Source organism: Cupressus sempervirens, chromosome 4, assembly GCF_028749045.1.
Source record: "Cupressus sempervirens isolate cs-2001-9-10 chromosome 4, ASM2874904v1, whole genome shotgun sequence".
NCBI classification, from domain to species: Eukaryota; Viridiplantae; Streptophyta; class Pinopsida; order Cupressales; family Cupressaceae; genus Cupressus; species Cupressus sempervirens.
The window spans coordinates 26,103,882-26,127,912 of NC_143121.1; the positions used below are offsets into that span (position 1 = coordinate 26,103,882).

General features: G+C 34.5%; 1 protein-coding gene across 1 annotated transcript; it reads right to left on the bottom strand.

The window, feature by feature from the left end:
* Positions 1 to 2,789: 2,789 nt before the first annotated feature.
* On the bottom strand, positions 2,790 to 13,511 carry LOC149559764 (glucose-1-phosphate adenylyltransferase large subunit 1-like). The gene is made up of 15 exons (XM_089824278.1): positions 13,237 to 13,511; positions 9,338 to 9,460; positions 8,487 to 8,660; positions 6,798 to 6,884; positions 6,604 to 6,687; positions 6,360 to 6,415; positions 5,923 to 6,016; positions 5,602 to 5,714; positions 5,339 to 5,411; positions 5,084 to 5,164; positions 4,767 to 4,853; positions 4,539 to 4,643; positions 4,321 to 4,427; positions 4,148 to 4,208; positions 2,790 to 3,413 (listed from the first exon to the last, which is right to left on the bottom strand). The coding sequence occupies exons 1-15, from the start codon at positions 13,450 to 13,452 to the stop codon at positions 3,312 to 3,314; spliced, it is 1,563 nt and encodes a 520-aa protein (XP_089680404.1). The 5' UTR covers positions 13,453 to 13,511; the 3' UTR covers positions 2,790 to 3,311.
* Between the last annotated feature and the right edge of the window lie 10,520 nt (positions 13,512 to 24,031).

Here is a 24,031-nt window from a genome sequence, read left to right on the forward strand (position 1 = left end):
TACAAGTATTGCTTCGATCAAATCCTTTAAATCCATTCATGCTTACAAGCTCAACTGCACACAAGTCCCACCTAATAAAGCATTAATTGTGTTTATTTTTCCAAAGCTCAAATGTTCCCAATCCCAGGTTCAACCTAATGAAGCTTTTACGAATATTTCTGAAGTAACGCACACTTGTGTTTCTTGAGGGCCAGTTTGGTTGCTGGAATACAACCGGAATAAGAATAGTAAATTAGAATATGATTTGTATTCTTTGTTTGGTGCGTGAAATAAGAATAGGGAATAGGAATACATATTCTCATTTTAGCCCCAAAATGAGCTTTTGTCCATTCCAAAAAATACTTGTAATTGGAATCGCTATTCTTGCATTCATTTTAACTTTCTCAAATTTGATTAAATTTTTAAATCCGCTTTGACCTGGGGTGAGTGCTGGAACTTTGTTTTCAATATTTTCAAATATTTCAGTGATTTTCCAATGGCGCCGATTACAAGTTAACCCTATTCCAATTTAAGCTTGCATAACCAAACAAGGGATAAACAAGATTGGATTGCATTTTTCCATTCCTATTCTTCATTCTCCATTCTCATTCAAATTTTCTATTCTAATTCTCAATTCCTATGCTTGCAACCAAACGGGCCCTGATGGACTCCATTCCCTTTGCCATATGATCCTCTCCTTACTTTCACATACATTGTGTGTTTCTTGATGGACTCCATTCCCTTTGCCATATGATCCTCTCCTTACTTTCACATACATTAACAAACTAAAGAATTTTTAAAACCAAATGAAGAATTTTAAAACCTCTGTCATTGCTTTCATCACTTCAACCATGCGCACGTTTGATCTAATCTACCTTCTACTGATTCTGAATGAATTATATTTTAATGCTTAAGTGGCTACTTTTTAATCATATTATTGTTACTTTTATCACTTGATATACTGAATCCTCTACAAAATTTTGATATAATGAAGCTTTTAGATTTTGTTAAGAAATAATTAAATGTTACCTGCTGAAGTACTTCATTTTGGCTAAAGACTCTCAAATGATCCATCATTTACTGCCAAATGTATTTACTTTTCCTATCAATTTTATCATCCTTTTTTATCACTTTTGTCAATTTAATAGTAAATGAGATCCGAATATTTTGCATAAATATCCAATTGTGATCAGGCTTTTATGGTAGACTCCTTATGGTATCAGGTTGGTATTGTTTCTCTACCACTCTAGCCTTGATAAAATGCAATCTCACATGGAAGTTTGGAACAGCTAGGAGTCAAAATTCAAAATACCCTCGACCTCTCAGCCATGGCATGGCTCCGATTGGTCCCAAGGTCCTGGTCTTGCTAAGGCTCCTGCTCCTATTGCTGCTGGTTGGTCCACTCCTGGTGGTGGTTCTGCATGGCCAGAGGCCCACTTATTCCAAATGGTCTTTCCCTCACATGGCTCTCGCAATTTGGCATCCCAGGACTGGAGGAGAAAGATAAAGATAAAGATGCTACTGATGATGGGTTGTCTCTACCTGACCAACCCATTAACCCTGCCAATGTATGTGGTTTTCATGATCGCCAGGATTCTCCACACTCGGCTGGCACTGCTCTTGCAAGCTGAGGTTGTTTATATTACTTTTTTATGAATAGTTTGTAAGTTGTCCTGTCATGGGTACTTTCGCAGGGTGATCTCATATCCCCCAGCGCCCCTTTTTTGTGAATATGTAACTTTATATTTAATAGAGAAGGAACTTTCATCAAAAAAATCCCCTCCTCCACAATGGAGTGTTCTGCCACAACACTAGTTAAATTGCAGTTCCTTTTTTACTCGTTTTCTTTGACAATTTGACCTAAAAAGAGTTACAAGAATCAAACGCCAAAAATCCTAATAATGACATTTAAATAGGAAAATACTGCTATGTTTCCCTGAGGTTCCGGTACAAGGATGGTAGGGGATGGCAGGGTGGGTTTCTGGCATGGCAATTTTTTTAAGTGATTTTGGAGACCGATGGACGGCTATATATATAGGAAAATTTTAAAATATGCATTGAAATTTGCAAATATACATGTCATTCATATGAAACTAAGCACAAAGTGTGTCATTTAAACATTATAGAGCCATAACATACAACATTTGAATGCCCTTTAGGAAATAATATCTGATTTCAGTACTCAATTGTCAAAATGCACATCAATATCAGTGAACAATATCATAATGATAAACATGATAAATCCGAAAATCTAAATCTAAATATGCCTAAAGCTATACGCCCAAAGGCTAGAGGGCTGCCATAAAGTAGTAAGTATCAATGTATCATAATCATCTTCACGTTCAACATAAAAAACATAATATAGAAAAACAAAGCAGACTGCTGCTCCTATTCTGCCTCTACCGCATTTGGAGGGGTGGGGTCCACTTCAGCGACCTAGTAAGGAGCCTTAAAATTATTATTTAATATTCACTTTTTAATTTTCTTGCATAAAAAAATAATTAAAAAAATTTAGGGACAGCTGGCTGTACCTGATACAGCTGGGGGACATCTAGGCCTCCCCTTTCCATACCGGGGATGGCTTTTCTTCCCAGCTGCCCCTAGTAATTTGCCTTTTTTGGGGACGGTTGGGGGATGTCCCATACCCATTCCCCCATCCCTAGGACGTTCCCGTTTCCGAAACTCCTGTTTTTAGGCCGGGTACGCGTCCCCGGGGAACATAGAAAAATAGCAAAATAACAGTTAGTGTAGTGAAAATTTAAATGAATCCTTGAATACTATTGTAATAGAAAAATAACATAGGAACAAGATTAGTAGAAACCAGGCATTTTCCTCTGAAATTTTCTTCCAAAATTTTTTCAGTTTGCCCAGTAAAACTCAACCGGGTATCAACGCTCAAGCACAAGGAAAATGCAGAAACATATGAACACTGATTAAATATGCAGGGCTGATGCCCATACAAATAACAAAATATTCATCAACTAATTTTTCCTCTATACTTGATCGTGTAAGCCTTTCCATCTAAGCTGCCTTTTATTCATCTAATAGAAAATTACAAACTGGCTTGGCAGAAAGACTTGTCCAACATTGAAAAACCCAGCATACTTCGACATTTATTTCTCTGATGCTTTCCTACTCCTGCTATTGCTACTGTTACGATTGACTGTGAAGAGTTGGTACCCAAGCTTGTCTGATTCTTTGCCGTTACCACTTGACTGTGAAGAGTTGGATCTAGTCTCTCCTTTGACGTCTACATTATCATGTCTGCTAATTGCCCATAAATTTACTTGATGCTATCCAGAAGCCACTGATTCCTAACTATAAAAACTCCTCTATATTACAGTGCCGTCTTTGATGGTGGAGTTCTTTAGTATCACGGTTATACCAGAACGTATGTAATATCCTTCTGATGGTCTGTCTGCTTCTTCAACATTCTGCACACCCAGCCAAAATTGTCCAATCATTTCAAAATGTGTGAATAATATGTGCTCTCATTTTCATGAGAATGTGGATTTAAAAAACAAACCAACCAACTAGTGGTTTCTTGTAAAGTTTAGATTCTTTGATACTGTCACATTTGCAAGAAATTTAACACATCAAGCAGACAGAACACTGAAATTGAACAAAAGTAAAAACATTTAAACACCCAATGCAGAGCTGAGAAAAGCTCTTGGCAACTAATTAAGTTAAGAGCATGCCAATGTGCATAATTCTTGTTTATATTAACTCAGTTTGCATGAATCTGAACAATCAAATATTCAGCTTTTGATTATGGTTTAATTTTACATGATTGTCATTTATCATCCATGGTTGTACTTCAAAAATATGTACCAAGGGTGAACTTAAAATGTCTTTGGATTGCCAGATGATCATTGGTTTCAAAAGGGTACCAAAATGAGGAGGGATTTTTGCTAGCAATCTAGCAGAAAATAAATAAATAATTCCTAGGATGGAGCTAAATGGTAAATATTCCTTCTTTTCTGCAATAAATTTTGTACCCTTCCCAAAAAACCCGTTAAATAATGCTATTTTCTAAGCTGCAAATCCTCTGATTTGGGGATGAGAGAATTCAGGGACAAAATAAATCATCAAAATATAATTGAAATGCATGATCTTTCATTTCTTTTCTTATTTATCTGTGTGTGGGGAATAAGAGATGGAAGCATACATCAGTGTTAGCAATCATCACATTCTTTCCAATCCTTGCATTTTTGTCAATGATGCAATTCCTGTCAAAGGCAAAGCCAAACACAAAAAAGGTCAAGAATGTCTAATGCAAAATGTCAATATTTAATGGAAGATATTCTCGAATTGTGATGTTCAGCAAAGAAAAGATGTAACCTTATTTTTGTGTTCTGCCCAACACCAATAGGCACTTTCCCTTCAGCTAAAGAAGATGCAATTTCAGCTTCAGTTTCATAATAATCAGCACCCATCATCATGGTATCCTGCCAAAAAAATGGCATTCCTGTTATATTGAATAGCATTTTTACATTTGGCATGACCACATCTCCATCAAAAATCCATCAACCACGAGAAGTAGGCTAAACATGAATTACCTTCAATTCCGCACCATATTCTAATCGTGAACGGACTCCAACTATGGAATGTTGTACACTACATTCCCTGAGAAAACACCCATGTGATACTATTGAGTCCAATACCTGTGGGAAAAGAGTTGGGAAACATCCAAATAATGTGGATTAGCTTCTTTTCAAACATTGGTAACCATGGAAGGTAATACATACCCATGTATTATAAGCATAAACATCAATCTAGCTTATTACCCGACATTGTTCAATTTTAGTTGGAGGGAGAAAACGAGGTGAAGTGAATATAGGCTTCATAGGATCATAAAATCGGAACTTTGGAGGCTGCATTATAAACAGTTAAATTAGTACAATCTTCAATTGTCAGCTAGATTATCCTGCCTGTGAATAATGGCATTGAATTCAACAAGTCTAATTAAGAAGTAAACAATCAAACACCATCAAATAGTCAAAAAAACATATTTTTTGGTGCTCTGCTTTGTTTTTAGAATAAAGAAAACACATTTTATTAATAATCTAAAATTTTACACAGAGGTATAATTGAAGAGTCAGACCTGATCTGCAAGAGCTAAATTGGCATCAAAAAAGGACTTAATAGTTCCTATGTCCTCCCAGTAGTCATTGTATAGATATGCCTGTCAATATACCAATGTGACAAATCAGAATTCAATTATACTATATGGAAACCTGAAAGAAGAAGTGCAACAATGAGATGCTACATGAAATAAAATTGCTCAAATGCTGGATTTTCAGGATTTTCAAAATTGTTAATTGATTGAACGCATTTAGCCAATTTTAACCTTGCTTACCTGAACATTGTATTCTTTTGCACATGCAGGAATAAGTTCTGAGCCAAAATCATTTGCAGTTGGGTATCTCCACCTAATAATATGTTAAACAAGCATAAGTGCATAGGTTTAACCATAATACGGTTTTCCATTTTCCAGCTAACAATTCAAAAAATGTTTAGAATTCCATCACTCTCAGGAGAGCTCAACCATAAGGGTGCACAGCAATAGAATATTCAAATCGAGCAGCATTCTCACATAAAAGGGCACTGAATTTGGATTACCTGAGAAGCTTGAGAAGAATGTCTGTCCGGAAGACATATATGCCCATTGAAGCAATGTAGGGCTTCAGTTTGGCTTCCTGGGGAGTTAACCCCAGGACTGTTGTATCGACTTCCTATTATGCCAAAGAATGGGATTATCCATTAGTGTCAATGGCTAAATAAAATCACTTGAATGTCAAAGACTAAACAGTCATTGGCAATGGAAGGTCAATATATAAAATATAATCCTTCTAGTCTGAAACTAAATATGACAATTATAGCAGTACAATAAATCAGATTTAAACCCATCAAATATCATGTAAAGGATAATTTCTAAGTTACCATTGCCCTCAAATTAGCTCCCTTGGGCTTTTCACTAAAAGAAAGCACTCGGCCTCTATCATCAATTTTCATCAATCCATAATCGGATGCGCGGCTGTCAATACAACACAAGTCTTTATAGGGTGTCCTATAAATTAAACTAAGAATTCTCCTAGTTATAGACCCCTAGAGTTGCATTGTGATCAATTTGACCTTTTTGGGCTCAATAACAATGAGCAGATAAGAGAAATTGGACAGCTTGAAAAAGCTTCAAATTGTCCAATTTAAAAAACAGTTAAGACTTTAAATAAAGAGCAACTCTATTTATATTAAATACACTAGTCAGTTAAAATATTCCATATAAGTGCAATTCATTCTCCATAAACATATTGTGTAATGGCCATCCACTCCAAAAACCCAAACATGCACAACATATTACTGTTGGAAAAGAAGCCTACCTGTCATCCATTGGGACACAAGAAATTGTTACATCAGCTGCAGTGTCAATGTGCCTCTGCATGCAAAGTACATGTTTAGAAAACACAGGTTATCAAAAACATAATTCAAAAGGGAAAGGTATTGCCAAAGAAGAGTCAAACATGCAAACAAATTCCAAACAAAGACGGGTTAGTAAACTTAGAACATCTGGAAAGAGAAATAAGTTGCAAGGTGAATACGCCATTGTAATGGGTCATTCCACACCTGTATAAATTCCATGTAATCCATGCGATACAAGTGATCACCAGACAAAATGAGGACATGTTCTATGTGTTTTTTTGTGGCATCCTGTAACCAAAATTAATTGGACATTAGCTTAAGGTGTTATAAACCACAAAAAAGTGAATCTGACAATCAGGCAACTTTCAAATTGATAAAATAAGATTGTTTTAACACACCTCAAGAAGCCAAGTAAATTGCCTTACTGCATCTGCTGTGCCCTGGAACCATTTCTTGCCATCTGGTGTCTGAGTAGCAGCTAGAGGCTATTTGGCACGAAATAGAGACACATGCATGGATTGACAAATATAAGTATTCATAACCAACTGAATTAAAATTAAATATCAAAATTTTGAAGCATGCCTTCTTATTTAAAGAAAAACATTTCTGTCTTCTAGAGTTTAAATAGACTAGCAATCTAAACATTTCTAAAGATATGCAAATGAAAAAAGAACTTTGGGATGACGGAACTCCTTTCATTAAGAGAAACACTTTTTGTCATTGTACAATGATCATTTTAAATATATAATTAAAACCCTCACTCTCTATTCTCAACTAAGTTTAAATAAATTCTTTAATTAACATTGTTGGACAATGTACAAGCTTTTCCAATCAAAGTGAAAGTGTATGGGATTGACAACAAAAGGATCATTGATGAAAGGCATTCAACAACCACCATTAATTCAATCCAATATTGTAGACCACTTAATCGGTAGCTACAAAATTATTTGAATTTAATTTGGTCCATATTGGAAATGCAAAAACACTCCATTCACATTTCTATAGAGAAAGGAATAAATTGGTCAACAAAGTAGCCATCCATGCCATCAATAACTTAGAAGACATCAGTGAAGCGGATAATATTAATGCATGGGAAGATCTCAATTCGTCATCAAACTAACAAGCAGATGAAATCTAGTTTCATTTTAATACATGCCACTTGGTCCTTTTCAAGATAGGAATTACACACTTCACACGAATACTTGAAGATTTTAAAATCCTGCAAAAATTTTGAGTACTGAGCACAAGGTCATCATAAACACAGATTTTCTATAAGTAGGACTAGACATATAGATCACACATGAAGATGGATGACAGGGTTTGAGTACCAAGCATGAGGTTATTGGAAACACGAATTTTCTACAAGTAGAACTACCACATATAGATCACACATGAAGACAGGGATGACTCTGTATTAGACTTACCTGCTGAAAAGTGTAAATCCAAATGTTTGAGGAAGTATGACATTAATCAAATGGTCCCATGCATTTCGCATAGGTTCTTCATAGGCAGCTAGCGCCCAGAGCATGCTTAGGGTATGGGAACCTATTTTAAACCGAGCATCACCCTCTTAATATCAAGGTTGTGGCATTCTTTATTTCCAATGCCATGTATGATTTAGAAGATGCACATATTGAAACATCACAAACGCAAAAATCATAGGCTGACTGCAATATGCAAAGTTAGTGAGAATGTCTGCATTGGCCATTTCCAAATGGGTCATGGAGATCCATAGGATTGCATGCCAAGGATTAGCAGTGAGTGTTTGGATGATTTTTGGATGTTCATTGAAGATAAAGACCACCTTCTAGCCAAAGCAAATGCAAGCGACTTAGGTAAACTGTGAAGTTTGAATAATCTTGTTCTCAGCTCCACTACTCACGAAAGATATAACTTTCCTTTCAGCAGTGACTAACAGTAGCTTGAGACAAGATTGTCATTTTGATGTTTTGGTCAGGGACAGTCACTATTCTATGAGCCACATTATGCTCACAGGCCCACATGCCAACACTACATCAGCCACTACGTAAATTAATAATATTTTTGTTATACGAGCTATTTAGAACTAAATCAATTAATATCCATACCTCAACAAATCCATCCCCAAAGTTTACACCATTTCCAAAGCTATATGTCTTTGCAAGGTGACGATTGAGTGATGCAGAGTTAAATTGGGTCAGGATAAATATCTTGTTGATACCACTGTTAATACAATTGCTCATTGGTACATCAATGAGTCTGTAGCATCCTCCAATTGGTACCTGCAAGGTCAAAGAAAATCTGATCATATAGCCCTTTGCAAGAAAAAAAATTAAGCCTCTGGAATTGATAATGAACTGGGAAAAGTACAAGTTATAATAAAAACTTGTAAAAAATAATAGTAATACATTGTAGATGCAAAAGTTACTTAAATTAGGTTTGTCGAGGGAGTCAACTGCTACTGTCTATAAGACAAACATCTTTGCTCATTTGTCTATAGAAATCATTGTTAATAAATAAACAGTTTACACATTGAGTGAGTTTTTTGTTTTCTAACACGTTAGTTATATAAATCAATGAGCATGGTTCGTTGTTAGATAAAAGTGAATATAATATTGAATGGTACTACAGATCAAACCTCTACAAAGCAGTGCAAATATGACATGGGGACTCCCAACAGAAAAAGTGAGTCACTAGATGATAATTTCTGGACTCTTCTTAAAAAATTAGTATATGATTTATACAGAAATTGTACGACATGTAAATGATAATAATAAGCCATGGACTTCATGAGTCAGTTTTCATTCACTTCTATAAGGCACAAAGAAATGCAAGGGAAACAGAGCACTGCTTTTGGGTGCAATTTGTCTGTGAGGCTAAATACCCAAATGAAAGGACAAGATCATTTGCAAGGCAAGAAAATAGTAGCAAAAAAGCCTTTGCGAGAGAAACTACTTACTGCTGGCTTGGCTCTTCTTCGTGTAAGAGGAAAAAGGCGTGTCCCAGCTCCACCACCTAATATGATGGCGCAGACTGATTTGGGATCTGCACGGGGTTTTTCAAATTTGGGTACCTGCAAGGTCTGCAATCACAAGTCAACGTTACACAGAATTATTACAAAAGAATTAAATGAACTTATGATACCTACAAGTTTAATAAACATCAGAACATATGAATCCTAAAAAATTCTACCATATGAAGCATTATAGCTTTTGAAAAATAAAAAAGGAGAGCTAAAGAAAGAAAACAAGCTTCACGAGTGTCAAAGCAAAACATAGTTTTTTGGATACAGAAGGTATTGTACTTTCTGAAATGCAAACTGCAGGGCCACAACTACAAATACAAAAATTTATTCTGATAAACTAACCACTCGGAAGATAGATTACCAAACTTAAAAAACACAGTAACTCTTCATATGCACAAAATCATATTGCAGATAGATTCTGATCACAACAGAAAAAGCCTAAATATAACCATTAGGCCAAAAAAATTAACTTGAAAGCAAATTATTGAATCTCAAATGTTCAGCTGCAATGAACATTTGAAATTAAACCATCAAATGCAGAACCTGGTCAATTCATAATGAATCTGGATGGTTTGCACAATAACAACATCTCAACCACTGCAGCCAGCTTGGTGGACCGTTATATTGGCATTGACTGGCTTTAGTTCCTCAATTAAAATTCCAATACATCCAAAATAATTCCGTACCTCAACTGCAACAGACATAAAATTTAAACCATCAAAGGCTACCTGATCACTTCAGGATGAAGAGTTGGGTAGAAGTTCAAGGCCTCCAATTAGTTAAACCTCAAACAAGACTCCGGTTGAGCTCACTCTAGTTGTTCAGGCAATTATGAAATTTTCAGATTTCCTCTAGAAATGCCTAATGCATTTTTCAATAAATCTAAATCCAAGCAAACAAGTCCCTGCATCTATTGCTTGTTGTTTATGATTGGTGTGATGCTTATCTAGTCACTCTTTCTCTTCTCAAAGAAAGAATTAACTTGGGCTTCAGCCTAGAAATCCATTGCCTCTGATGTGGCAAATACAATTCCCTGCCCCAAAATTCAAATCCCTGCAATCATTCCTTGTTGGTTTTGATTGATGTGATGCTTATCTAGTCCTTAATCACTCTCTCTTCTCAAAGAAAGTAGTAACTTGGGCTTCAGCCCAGAAAGCCATTTCCTCTGATTTGAGTTGTGTACAATGGAAAAACAGACTGACAAAATAGAATTCCCTGCCCCAAAAATTCAGTGACTCGGATTGTGTTCAACAGAAATGCACCGAACTGTATACTAAGTGACAGCTATGACCTCTGTGACAACGGTTTGGCCATAATACATCTCTGACTAATTGCCCAATGCAAGAAAATAAAAATAATGCAAAATAGATTATTGATTTATATTAACTTGTGAAGGATATCCAAGTTGTCAAGCCAAACCATTCGAATGATGTGCAGAATTCAAGTTGTTCTTGTAAATTTAGCTGTCACTAAACCCCACAATGTTCATGCATAACATAGCAACAAAATCTAGTAGAAATAAATTCAAACCAAGAATTTCAAATAGCAAAACAAACATGAAGCCAATTTCCAGGGAAGCACAACATTATAGGTCTGATTCTATTCCAACATGTTTGGAGTGGACTGGTGATTTTTTCACCTCTTATGTGACACAATTGTTCACGACAACATACACCAAACTGTAAAATAGTTCAACAAAACATACTCCTGCGCAAAAAGCAACTATAGAAAAGTCCAGAAAAATCAATCAAACAATTTCTGAAACTCCACTCAAAATGACCCCACAACAAAATATTTGCTGTAAACATTAGTAAACACACCATAGATTTTCAAAGGGAAGTGAAACTGTAAGTAGAAAGACGTATGGATGTAAGCAAAGCCCAACTAACTTGTTGGGGAACACCACTGATGTGAACAAAGGTTTCCCATTTAGGGTGTCAATCTGTTATATACTTCGGCTAATCTCCCTCTTCAACCAACATTCAAAACGAAAAACCTTACGGGAAGGCCAAATGAAAAGATCCAAACTCTTTCCTTCCACTAATTAGTGCTAAGAATGAGCAATTGCCATTATGATAATGATCTGGCCAGATGAATCAGGTTCAAGTCCTGTTGGGTATTTCCTTCTATCAAATCCCTAGTAGTAAAATGCAGAAACAAGTTTAGATACAGGTCAGATGATCTAGTTTTCATTGCGCAATATAGACATATCAGAATTACTTATTTACCAAATTTAACTAAAGGGAAAACGAAAATTCTCACAAACATTTTATTGTAAACACTGCTAAACGTAGCGCAGAAAGAACTCATCAAACCTACCTTGAACTAGTTTTAGAGTTGCAGCTACAATCTCCATGACAACGTATTGACAAAAACATACTGTACAAAATACTAGACTTCAAGTTACCTATCAATAATAAAATATCTAAGCAAGTAAAACAAAGCGGCAAAAGAAAACAATCAATTTCACTCAATTGTTGGAGTCCACTTGCAGGTGTTACATATAGTCGCTTTAACCATAATTTACTTTTTATCACTGACCCCAACGAATATTTTTATCTACCTAATACGGAATCTCCTTCCCAGTCTACGAAATTAATTTAACTGAATTCGCCCAGGCACAAAAAGTCGAGCACAAAGGCCAGAGTCTCGGTAAAAACAGGTGAACTTCAGAAATAATAATACCAGGGAAAACTTGCAATCAAGGGGCCTAACCAGTGAAAACTTGCAATCTAGACAACTGCTTCGAACAAATTTTCCCAAATGGATGCGGTGATCTCTAGAAGATTTTGACCGATCGCATCAATTGAGAAAGATTTACCAGTGTTGAGCCAACGACCAATTGGGCAAGGCAAACTCGCTTGCCTGCCAGAAAGAGAGTGTTTGCAAGCTCTTGTCAGGAGAGCAACCTACCCTAAACTGGTTACTTGAAGCACTATACAGTTCGCCAACTGAAAATATATAAGAAACTAAGTTCGGAGTTCTGCTGGACATGATCCCCAAGGAGTTCCACAACAAATTTGTTTGGCCAAAAAAGGGATCAATTAATGCTAGAAAGTATCATTCAAAGTCTTGCTGAGCATGATCCCTAAGGAATTTATGAAGTTGCTTGTTACACAAAGAGATCACAATCCACCTGGAATCAATTCATGCTTAACTTAACCAAATGAATGCCCTCAATACTCACGAGAAGAAAATCGATTCTCGTTGATCCTGAAACAGAGGGCACACCTGAAAGAGATTCTTGTAAAAATCAGGCGAATTCGGAAAAGAGACACAGCTTGCATCCTTGCACTAGGATGAGTGTTGTAAATTCATCTACCCTGAATATCAAAAAGTATTAATAGAACCGGTTGCTCAAAAAACTCAGTCTAGTAACTGAGACATATAACCACAAGACTGAAAACTTGACGACCGTAAATAAACCATTTATATCATAATGGCACGAAAACTTGACACCCGCAAAAAGACTTCACAATAAACAAATACATTGAAAATTTTGAAAGCAGGGGAAACTCTTCTTAAAAACACATCCCCATCACGATGGATGAGGCAGTGTGATCCTAAGCCTAAATCGGATTGTGAGTTTGATCACAGTTCAGGCGATCTCCTATAATTGGAGATCATCTCCTCTTTAATTCGAGTCCTGCATAAACATCAAAACTCTTTAAAAAACTAATAAACCAATTTGGGCAAAATATATATTAGTCATGTATCTCTGTATTAACAAACAAACTCTTCCTGAACAGAACACAGAGAAAATCTTTCTCGGCCAGGCTGATTAGTTATAAACCATTGAAATTCGCATCACAGACACTTCAAAAATCGTTTACCAAGAGCTCTTTGGAAATGTCGGTGATCACAGCAGACACCACCCTCATCTTCTGCTTTCTCTTCACCAATCCTCCTCCTCCTCCTCTCCTTACATCAAATTGGTCTTTCAAAATTCCCTTTTTCGTGGAAAGCCTCAACTTCTCACCAAAGAAAGATGAAGAAGTACATGGAGCAGCATTGAACGCGGGAAGAACAGCACTACCCATCTGCGCCATTTTTATGTCTGATCGCCCTGCTTTTCTCTTTAAGAAGAGAAAAAGATCACAAAGTGGGTACACACCAAAATCACAGTGCTTCCCTTTTTAAAAAAGATTCAGGCCTCCGTAGTCCAAAAATATAATAATCACTCCTTCCGCAATCAAATCAAATCAAATCAAATGCTACGTGGTTGGCAAGCAAGCACCAAAGCACCAGATCCTAGACAAAAGCTAGTATATATATAGAAAGAACCTCTCGTCTAAACTGGTTTAAGCAAGGTATTATTCATTTATAATGACTTTTTTCGAAATGATGGCGTAATAATTATGATGTGTGTGCATTCTTGGCGTGCGAGTCCTGGCAGGGACAGAACTGGCTCGAATAACTTGAGCCCTCCGTTTATTTTTCCCTTTTATTTTTTCTACAGTGATTTGGTGCGCTGCAACAGAGTCATTGAAAAAAGAGATTTGTCACGAGAATGCCTGCGTTACATCACCGCCATTGAAATGAATAAGAATGTGATGGATGACTCTCTGCCCTCTCCTCCTTCGGTAAATAAATGAGAGAAGGGGAGTAATTATTCAATTTCCCAGGCACCCAAATCAGTCTTCCGTTGAATTTATCGCCTGAAACATTGTTCAACATACCAAAAAACGGACAGTCGCCAGATTTTTCACAGTTTTCGGTCGGTTACAACTCGTGGTTCTAAGGCAATGCACATTCATCATGCTCGTTAAACAAATTGGGGATCCTCGGAACTTGGAAGGACCTTAACACTCAAATTAGACCCCAATCTCAATAGTATCATGCAATCCCCTTGTGCCTATTACACACAAGGTTATCCCTCTAAAGTGCTTGTAAATTGAAGGTTTAGGTTGTTTTTGTATATGTAATATATTTATGTATTTTGTTAGTTCATATATATAGAACTATTTAGTTCAATTAAATTTTTTTTTTTTTTTTAAACAAATAGAATCAAAGAGTTTTTGTATGTGTCTAACGAGTTGTATAGTTTTAATATTTTCAAATATGTTTAAGTTGAACTAAAATTTAATTATTTGAAATGTTATTGGATGTAAGAAAAAAATGTTAGAGAAAAAATAATTTGTACATTAAAAAATTATCTAATTTTCATACTTCTAATACGTTAAATTAGTGATTTACATACTTCCAATGCATTAAATGACTCAAAGTCATTTACATACTTCCAATGCATTAAATTGACTCATTAAATGGATTGTCAATTTGCATCAAGTGACATGACACTTTTTTTTTTTTTTTTTTTATAAGATTAACTAAAAACTTAGGGAATTAAAAGTATTTTCTTATTGTACTTGCCATAAGGCAAATACTATTGCATTCAATTTTCCCAAAACCTAATTTAATTTCTATCATTTCAACCAATAATGTGCCACAAGCCCTTTTTTGCAAAGATTTCATATTGCAATTTTTAAGGCTAAATTTTTGGTAATGTGATAATTTCTAATATTTATTTTTATAAATTTTCATTATTGTTTATTTTAATACGAGATTATTTTTATAATTTTCCTACATGATTTTTTTTTCTTTTTAAATATAAAAATCAATGCTTACATGAGCTACTTATTACAATTTTAAAAATATCATACTTCAAATAAAAGTTTAATTTTAATCACTAAACGGCAAGTACACCCACTACGTGGCACTTGTATTAAAACGTGTGATTAAACACTACTTCACAATTACAATTTGACTTAATATTTACTAGAGTTAACTCAAAACATTTAGAAACCTCATCAAAAAATCTATTATGAAAATTAATAAGAAATTTTTTTTTAAAATTATATGAAAAATAAATGTCTCTAACAAATATTTTATTGACTAAATAAATTATAGAAACTAAAAAATAATATTTAAAGAAAAACTAAACTAATATAAAAACTAAAACTTAAATCAATTTTTTTTTTTTTTTTCTATTAGATATAAGAGTTTCAAAACAAAAAGATCAACCAAAGTACCACCACAAAAATCAACAAGGAGGCCAAGCCTCACTAAGGAAGAACAGATTCAGCTGTACAACATAACAAAAAGAGGAGAAAGACTAGCTAACTAAGAACATCATAGTAATTGACCACCCAGGTAGTCCAACCTAAGGGACCCTCCATCCAAACGACGCTTTTACGTTCTTGAATCTGCATCAGCCTGAATAAATCACCCTTTCTAGCATTCACTTTCTTACGTATTTCTCTATTTAGCTCAATGCAAGCTTCCTCAAAAGCTTGCAGATCATCCAAGGTTCTACGCCATTGGTATCCATGCTTAAAAGCAACATGCCCATCATGAAGGAACCATCTCATCTTGTCTCGCTCGATCAGCATAGTAGCTTGCACCTACAAAGAAATTTTAAAATAAGTGAGCTTTCGAAAAAATTTAGTAAGGTCCCATGGCTTACCTTGGTATCTTTCCTCATTCCTGCATTTACAGATTTGCTAGAGAATGTTAGATGACAATATATTCCAAAATAAATTGGTATCTTTAGGAAGACCATTAATATGACCAGTGATAATATCAAGAATATTAACATCAATAGGATAAAAAATGCCAAACATTCTCCATATTTCTTTAGCAAAAGTACAATCTAAAAGAATATGTCTACTAGTTTCAGGAACTCTGCATAAATTACAAAAATCAGAATTAGATAAATCTCTCTTAATAGGTAGCTTGTCCAACATGACTAACCATCTGAAGCATCTAATTTTAGGCTCAACAGAATTCTTCCACAAGATATCAAAGTATTTTTTCCAAACATCAGCATCATAAGAAGAGTACCAAACAACATTGACATGATCAATAATATTAGTATTACAATCAAGGATTCTGTATATATTCTTGGCCTTAAGCAGATTCGTGACAACTCCACCAGGCCATTTACACTTTAGGTGCCTTTGAGAATCAACATGGCATATAGTGGGAAGACCATTAACAGCTTGCACAATCATGTTATAAGTTCTTTTGTGGGAATCAGGGATATCATATTTATTTTTAAGCTCATCCCAAGGAGTGATTTGGTTCTACTCAAAGAGATCTATGAACTGTTTAATACCTTTCTTAGCCCACAATCTGGCAGAACACCCTTGGGTAAGGGCCAAAGGTTTACCATTTAGGTGAAGATTCCACCAAATTGATCTTTCACCATGGAGTTGATCATTACAATGAAAATCCTTGTTAATGATGAATTTCCTAACATGGTCCCAAGCCTTCCAAATAGATCTAAAAACTATGGAACCTTGGACCATGACAGGAAAGTTATCAATAATGAGGTCGCAAAAGGGGAGATTAGTCCAAGATTTGGCTTTCTTAGGCACACCCCTTTCAATGTTATTTCTAACTAACACTTTCCAAGGACAGTCACCCTCCATGGATTGAAAAATCCATTTGGCAGATAAGGCAATACCTTGAATTCTTAAGTCCTTCAGCCCAAGTCCCCCAAGGGCCTTGTCAGTGTGGCACCAAGCCCACCTAACAGAACGAATTTTATTATTACCCTTTCCATCAAACCAAAGAAATTGTCTGATGGACTTCTAAATTTCAGCAATCTGATAATTGTAAAAAAACCATGCAAAGGAATAGTAAATGGTGTAGGAGGACAACATCTTCTGGCAAACTTGAATTCTTCCTGCCAGAGATAATGCCCTATTATGCCATTTGTTAAGTTTCTTATCAATGTTCTCTTTAACCCATGACCACATGTCCTTGAGGGCAGGATCCACTGAGAAAGGGATACCAAGATATCTAGTGATCTTATTGGGGCCTCCCCAAAGAAAATTGTATTGAGGAAACCAATCTAGGGGCTGCACATCCCACCCCAAACAAATTGATTTGGCTTGAGATATTTTAGCCCCAGATATAGAACAAAAGAAACTAAGTTTATATTGCAAAGCCTTAAAATTGCTTTCTGAAAGCTCAAAGAACAACGCGGTATCATCCGCAAACTGGCAATTGATGAGCTCTTCATCACTAGGCAAATAGATACCTCTGACATTAGGAGATAAAGAATTATCTCTGAGAATATAGAAGAGAGCCTCCGAAGCAATCACAAAAAGAGATGGTGCCATAGGGCACCCTTGTCTAATGGATCTCCCTAGAGAAAAAGGAGCAGAAAGAACACCGTTAACTTCAACTTGAGCACAAGCATCACTAAGAAGCACCTGCACAGTATTACAAAAGGAGGGAGGGAAACCGAAGGCCTCTAGCATCATAAGAATAAACCTCCATTCAACCCTATCATAGGCCTTTTCAAAATCCAAAAGAAGCATGGCCGAGTTTTGGTGTGAGCATTAGACCACTCCATGGCTTCCCAACTAGTTATGAGATTCTCGAGAATATATCTACCCTTGATGAAACCAGTTTGGGTAGAGCTAACAAATTTAAGAAGAATATTGACTAACCTAAGAGCCATAATTTTAGCTAAAATCTTATATGACACATTAAGAAGGGTAATCGGCCTCCAATTCCTAATGAGGGTCTTATCTCCATCCTTGGGGAGGAGCTTAATGATCCCTCTATTAACATCCTGTCCCAAGGAGCCAATAGACAAAGCTTCAGAGTATAAGTCATGGAGATCCTTACATATCCAACTGATATTGGATTTATAGAACTCAATAGGAAAACCATTAGGGCCGGGGGCCTTATCATCATTGAGAGCCTTGATAGCTCCCTCAATCTCCTCAATAGAGATATCTTTAGCAAGCACAACAATATCCTCCGAGTCCAACTTTTTAGGAATAAGCATTTTGCATTTATTTCTTGAAGACTCAGCCTCAGAGGAGTCCTCTGAAGTAAAAAGAGTCTTGTAATAATCAGCAAAAGCTTGAATAATAATCTCAAGGTCTGAAATGTCTTGATTATCAATCGAGAGTCTATCAATGGACTCTTTAATATGTTTATGTTTAAGAAGATTGAAGAAAAATTTTTAACCCCTGTCCCCATGTTGGAGCCAGTGGGCTCTAGATCTGATCCTGGCTCCACGAATCCTAACTTGTTGATGCTTCCTAAGAGCATCTTTGCTAGCCATAACACGGGAGAGAAGATCCAAATTGGAGGAATCCCTTTGGATATTGTTCTCAGCTATTTTCAATTCAGAAGATAATTGTTTTTCAACAAACCTGTAATCCTTAGCCTTTTTTTGACCAATGGTTTGAAGAAAAATCCTCCATGAAGAAAGGTTAGTTTTCCATCTATCAAGATGGGAAAGGTGCTGAAGGTTAATTTTATTGATACCTCTAATAATCTGCACAGCAACAAGAACATCCTCATCCATGAGGAGACTAGTGTTTAAGATGAATTTACTACTTCTAGACTTGTATTGAAGCGAACTACTATTAAAATTAACCTTAGACAAAATAGGGTGATGATCAGACAAAGTGGTGGCAATAACCCGAACAATATTTCCAGATATGTTTGGAGGAAAAGAGAAAAAATACTTATTGGCATAAAACCTGTCAAGCCTAGAATAAATCCTAGCATTTCCCTGTTGAAAGTTGCACCAAGTGTGCCATAATCCAAGGTTGGTTTTCAAGTTACCAGCAATAGGATCAAAAAGATAGTTAGAATTTAAAAATCTATTCCAATAGAATTTTTCATTATCCTTCCAATGAAAGGGAATGCCCCCCGACTTGTCATCCTGAGATTCAATCATGTTGAAATCTCCACCAAAAAGCCAAGTCATATCTGGGAGGTCTATAAACCATTTCCAGAGCTCAATTCTTTCCTTAGGGTCATTTGAAGCATAAATAGCACAGACCCCGAAGGTTTTGTCATCATATTGCAAAGTAACCCACACCGCTCTCTGACAAGGAGAACATCCATTATTAGTAATATGTTTTTCCCATTTATTACTAATAAGCAGGGCAATTCCCCCTCTACCTCTCTCATGGTTAGTGCAAAACTTAATAGCATCTTTCCAAATAAAATTGAGATTGGAATCCAAAGTGAATCCCACAGATTTAACTTCCTGCATCATAAAGAAGTCTATAGAATGCAGAGAGTTTAACAATTGCTTGATAACAAACTTTCTATCAGGGGCCTCTAAACCCCTCACATTCCAAGATAGGCAATTCATTGAGACAATATGTTAGAAGTGGAGCACGCAATACCCTCTTGATCAGCTAGGACCAAAAAATTATTTGAGGAATCCCCTGGTTTAGTCATAGATGGCTTATTTTTTGAGCCAAGTGGTCTTCCTCTTCGTCTAGTAGTAGGAGAGTAGGTACTAACATCGTCTTCAATATTTGCTAGAGAATCCACATCCATGCACTGCCCATGATTAAACTTCAGGGGAACAGGAGCAGTTGGAATAATTTCAAATTCATAATCCTCCTCAATCTCTTGGAAGATTTTTTGGGGGAATTTTCGAGAGGACTCACTAGCTTGGGGCTTACGATTGATATCAACAATCTGACTGACAATATTTGCATTAGTCAAAGCACGACTAGTTAACAATTTAACATGATGATTATTACTGTTGTTGGGGCAAAAAGTTTTAGGCATGGAGGAACTATTTCCTCTTCTTCTTTTTCTCTTATCTTGAACAATAGTAAATCCATCATCTATATTAAGATCAATAGCTAAATCAAGACTGGGGAGCATTTGAAGACCTCCAGATGTAGGAGCGGTATCACACAAAACATTCTCAGGTCGAACAGTAATAGCAGAGAGAGGGTTAGGAACAATTTTAGATGAAACAATCTCAGACTGAACAATCTTAGGACCAACATTAGTCGAAACAATAGTGGGGTTAGGGGTTTCAGTGTGAGGCAATGGGGATGAAGAAGAAGCAGGGGTTGATCGACAAAGAGCATTCTCAAGGGGAGGATTTCTGGTGACAGGAGGATTAATCACATTTTTAGTTGAATCATTGGAGGGATTAGGTTTTCTCCTAATGATAGGACAATCCTTACGGAGGTGGCCTTCTTTGCGGCAGAGAAAACAGGCATTCAACCCCCCCAAAACCTCTATAGGGCAGATATAAGCATCATTAAGGATGTTAATTGAAATATCGGAAGGAAGGTCCTTATCAGGCAAGAGAGAGATAAGAATTCTAGCGTCCATATGTGGGATGAGTCTCACAGTTTCATCCATTCGAATAATTTTACCAAAAGGCTCAAGCAATTGCGGCAAAAAATGCCACAAAAAAGGGGGAATGTTTTTAACCAGTATCCATCTTGGAGCTGAAAGTGCGAGAACCTCCTCATGGACGGCCTCTGGCGACCAAGCAATAGCTCTAAATGATGTTGAACCCAGATTCCAATATTGTTTTTTAAGAACCTTTGTTTGAGCATCATGATTCACAAATAAAATCACATATAAACCCTTTTGTATTTGCCTACAGAATGAAATATGCAATCCAAGTTTGTTATTCCAGTAATGATGGAACCAGTCATCCATAAATTTCCTTGGTGGACATTTATCAATTTCAACAACTGAGAAAAAAATTGCAGTATCTCTTAATCTATCTTTTTCCTTAACAATTTCTTCCAACATTTCAGGATTAGGAACAATGGCAAAAGGAGACAGAGAAGCTGAAGGAGTCTTACCGAATTCGGAGACATCATTGTTATCTGCGCTTGCAAATTCAAACCTAGCTCTATCGTTAATGACTGATGATCGACCCACAACCTCAGAAAAAGATTTAGGTCGATCACTATTATGAGAGACTAGGTTACTAATGCCAATACCTGGAGCAGATTTAGCTGCCGTCGAAAAAGTATTACCTAGTACTTGCTCGGCGGTCTTGCCATTACTCACCTCAAACATCTTAAAGCCTTTAATGTTGGATGTAGAAAGGGATGCGTCTGGATCAAGGAACTGCACGGGAGAACTACGTTGTTCCCCACCATCAGTAATGGCAATGCCAGAGGTCGTCACCTTGACAAAGCCCTAGGTCGATCAAAAATCACAAGCGGAGCAAAAGGAGCAGATCCGATCAAAAACTTCACTCAACAAAAACCCTAGTTTTTCATAAGCAATCACAATTGTTGAATCAGATTAACTCACAATCTCTCACAGTCAGATATTAATTTGCAATCCTTTTTATTCCTTTCACTGCGTTTTCGTAGTCTGATATTGATTCATACTCCTTCGCATTCGCAATCCCAATGTTAATTTGCAGTCTCGCAGTTTCTCTATTGTCTGTTGAAATTGTTGAAAACATTCGTTGAAAATGCAGGCTGTGAAAAAGCTTCAAATCCACGAAACACCGTTGGGGGATTTATTTTGCAAGGGCATCTCAACAGTCTGCAATTATACTCGACAAACATGCGGGTAGACGAAGAACTGTCAGCCACATTTCCGACCAAAAACAGCACCAGTGCGATAAGTTCTATGAAAACCCTTCAACTTCAGGTCCGATAGAAGACGCACAATCTCAATCGCCTTGAGGCTCAGCCCGAATCGCATTCATCGCCAATTCTCCAAAATCTCATGCAATCTCAAAATAAAAATAAAAAGGTAAATAAATAGAGATCACAACATGAGCTAATGTGGAGAAAATTAGATTATTAATAATTTTCAATTTAAATAACAAAATATTTACTAAAACATTTTAAATAGATTAATAAATATTATTTATTTAAATTTAATTTATCAAGTATTAAAAAAATAATCATTTAAAAAATCCCATCAAAACATCTATTATAAAAAAATTAATAAAAGAAATACAAAAAAACTAAACTAATAAATTAAATTTAAAAAAAATAAAACTAAAACCTAAGTCAATTTAAAAAATTAAAGTTTAATAAATAGAGATCACAACATAAGCTAATGTGGAAATCACAAATATATATTTTTTAAATAAATAAGAAAATAAAAACAATAGTTAAAAGTGGATATTTAAATATATAATCTTATTTGAACAAATTATATTATTAATAATTTTTAATTTAAATAACATAATATTTACTAAAAAAATTTAAATAGATTAATAAATATTATTTATTTAAATTAAATTTAGCAAATATGAAAAAAAATCATTTAAAATATCCATCGAAAAATCTATTATGAAAAATTAATAAGAGAAATACAAAAAAAATATGTCTAACAAATATTCTATTGACTAAATAATTATAGAAACTAAAAAATAATATTTAAATAAAAAATTAAACTAATTAACCTAGTAGTTGCATGCTTTTGTACATGCAACGAGTGTGCCGATAGAGATGAGATTTAAGAGAAAAATGTAGAATGATTATTAAATAATATAAATATAATTATTTTTAAGATGAAAATACAAAAATTAAAAAGTTGAAGATTAAAACATAGATATAAAATTTACAATATTTAAAAAATTTGAATATTGCTTAAGAAACGTGTTCAATAATTTCAAAATTTTACAATAAATTTAATTTATCAAATATGAAAATAAAATCATTTAAAAAAATTGCATCAAAAAATCTATTACAAAAAATGAATAAAAGAAATTTTAAAAAATAATATGAAAAATAATGACATTTTATCAAATATTCTATTGACTAAATAAATTATAGAAATTGAAAAACAATATTTAAAGAAAAAACTAAACTAATATAAAAATAATAATTTAAAAACTAAAACTTAAATCAATTTAAAAAATCAAAGTTAAATAAATAGAGATCACAACATTAATTATTTTTTAAATAAATAAGAAAAGAAAAACAATAGTTAAAAGTGGATATTTAAAATATAATCTTATGTGAACAAATTAGACTATTAATAAGTTTTAATTTAAATAACATAATATTTCTATGTATTTAACTTTTGATTTTTTAAATTGATTTGAGTTTTAGTTTTTAAATTATTTTAAATTATTTTTTATATTAGTTTAGTTTTTTTGAATATTTGTTAGAGATCATTATTTTTTTTGCATTTCTCTTATTAATTTTTTGTAATAGATTTTTTTATGGGTTTTTTTTTTTAAAATGATTATTTTTTCATATTTGATAAATTGAATTTAATTGTAAAATCTTTTATTGAACATGTTTCTTGAGCAATATCTAAATTTCCTAAATAATGTAAATTTTATATCTATGTTTTAATCTTCAACTTTTTTATCTTTTTATTTTCATTTTAAAAAAAAATTATAGTTATATTATTTAATGTTCATTCTACATTTTTCTCTTAAATCTCATCTCCTATCGCTCACTGTTGCACGTACAAAAACATGCGACTACTAATTTAATTTGTAACAAGAAAATAAAATAATTATATAATAAATAGATAATAGAATTATTTAAAAAGTATATATTTAATGATTTTTTTCTTTAATAGTAATTTTTTAAAGTAAATATTATTATTGTAGTTAATATATTTCTAAAAGTATATAATATACTAACTGAGCACTTTAAATTTCTTTTTTTTTAAATTTAAAATAACTCTCAACCTATTATGATACATTATTTGTAAGTCTAGTCTCATTCTCTCTTGTACTTCATTCTTTATTTTTTGTTGTCATCTATATATCTCTATTTTTTCCCACCTCTAACAATTGGCAGGAACTTTGACGCATTGCATCTCTTGTTAAAATGTGCAAATAAATTTTAAAAAATAAAATAATGCAATCATGTTTTTAAGATCTATGAACTT

Coding starts and splice junctions, on each gene's coding strand:
- LOC149559764 (XM_089824278.1), bottom strand. CDS start 13,452: ATGGCGCAGATGGGTAGTGCTGTTCTTCCCGCGTTCAATGCTGCTCCA. Junction 5,165..5,338: donor CAAAAGAATACAATGTTCAG/GTAAGCAAGGTT, acceptor GTATATTGACAG/GCATATCTATACAATGACTA. Junction 4,644..4,766: donor CTAAAATTGAACAATGTCGG/GTAATAAGCTAG, acceptor CTTTTCCCACAG/GTATTGGACTCAATAGTATC.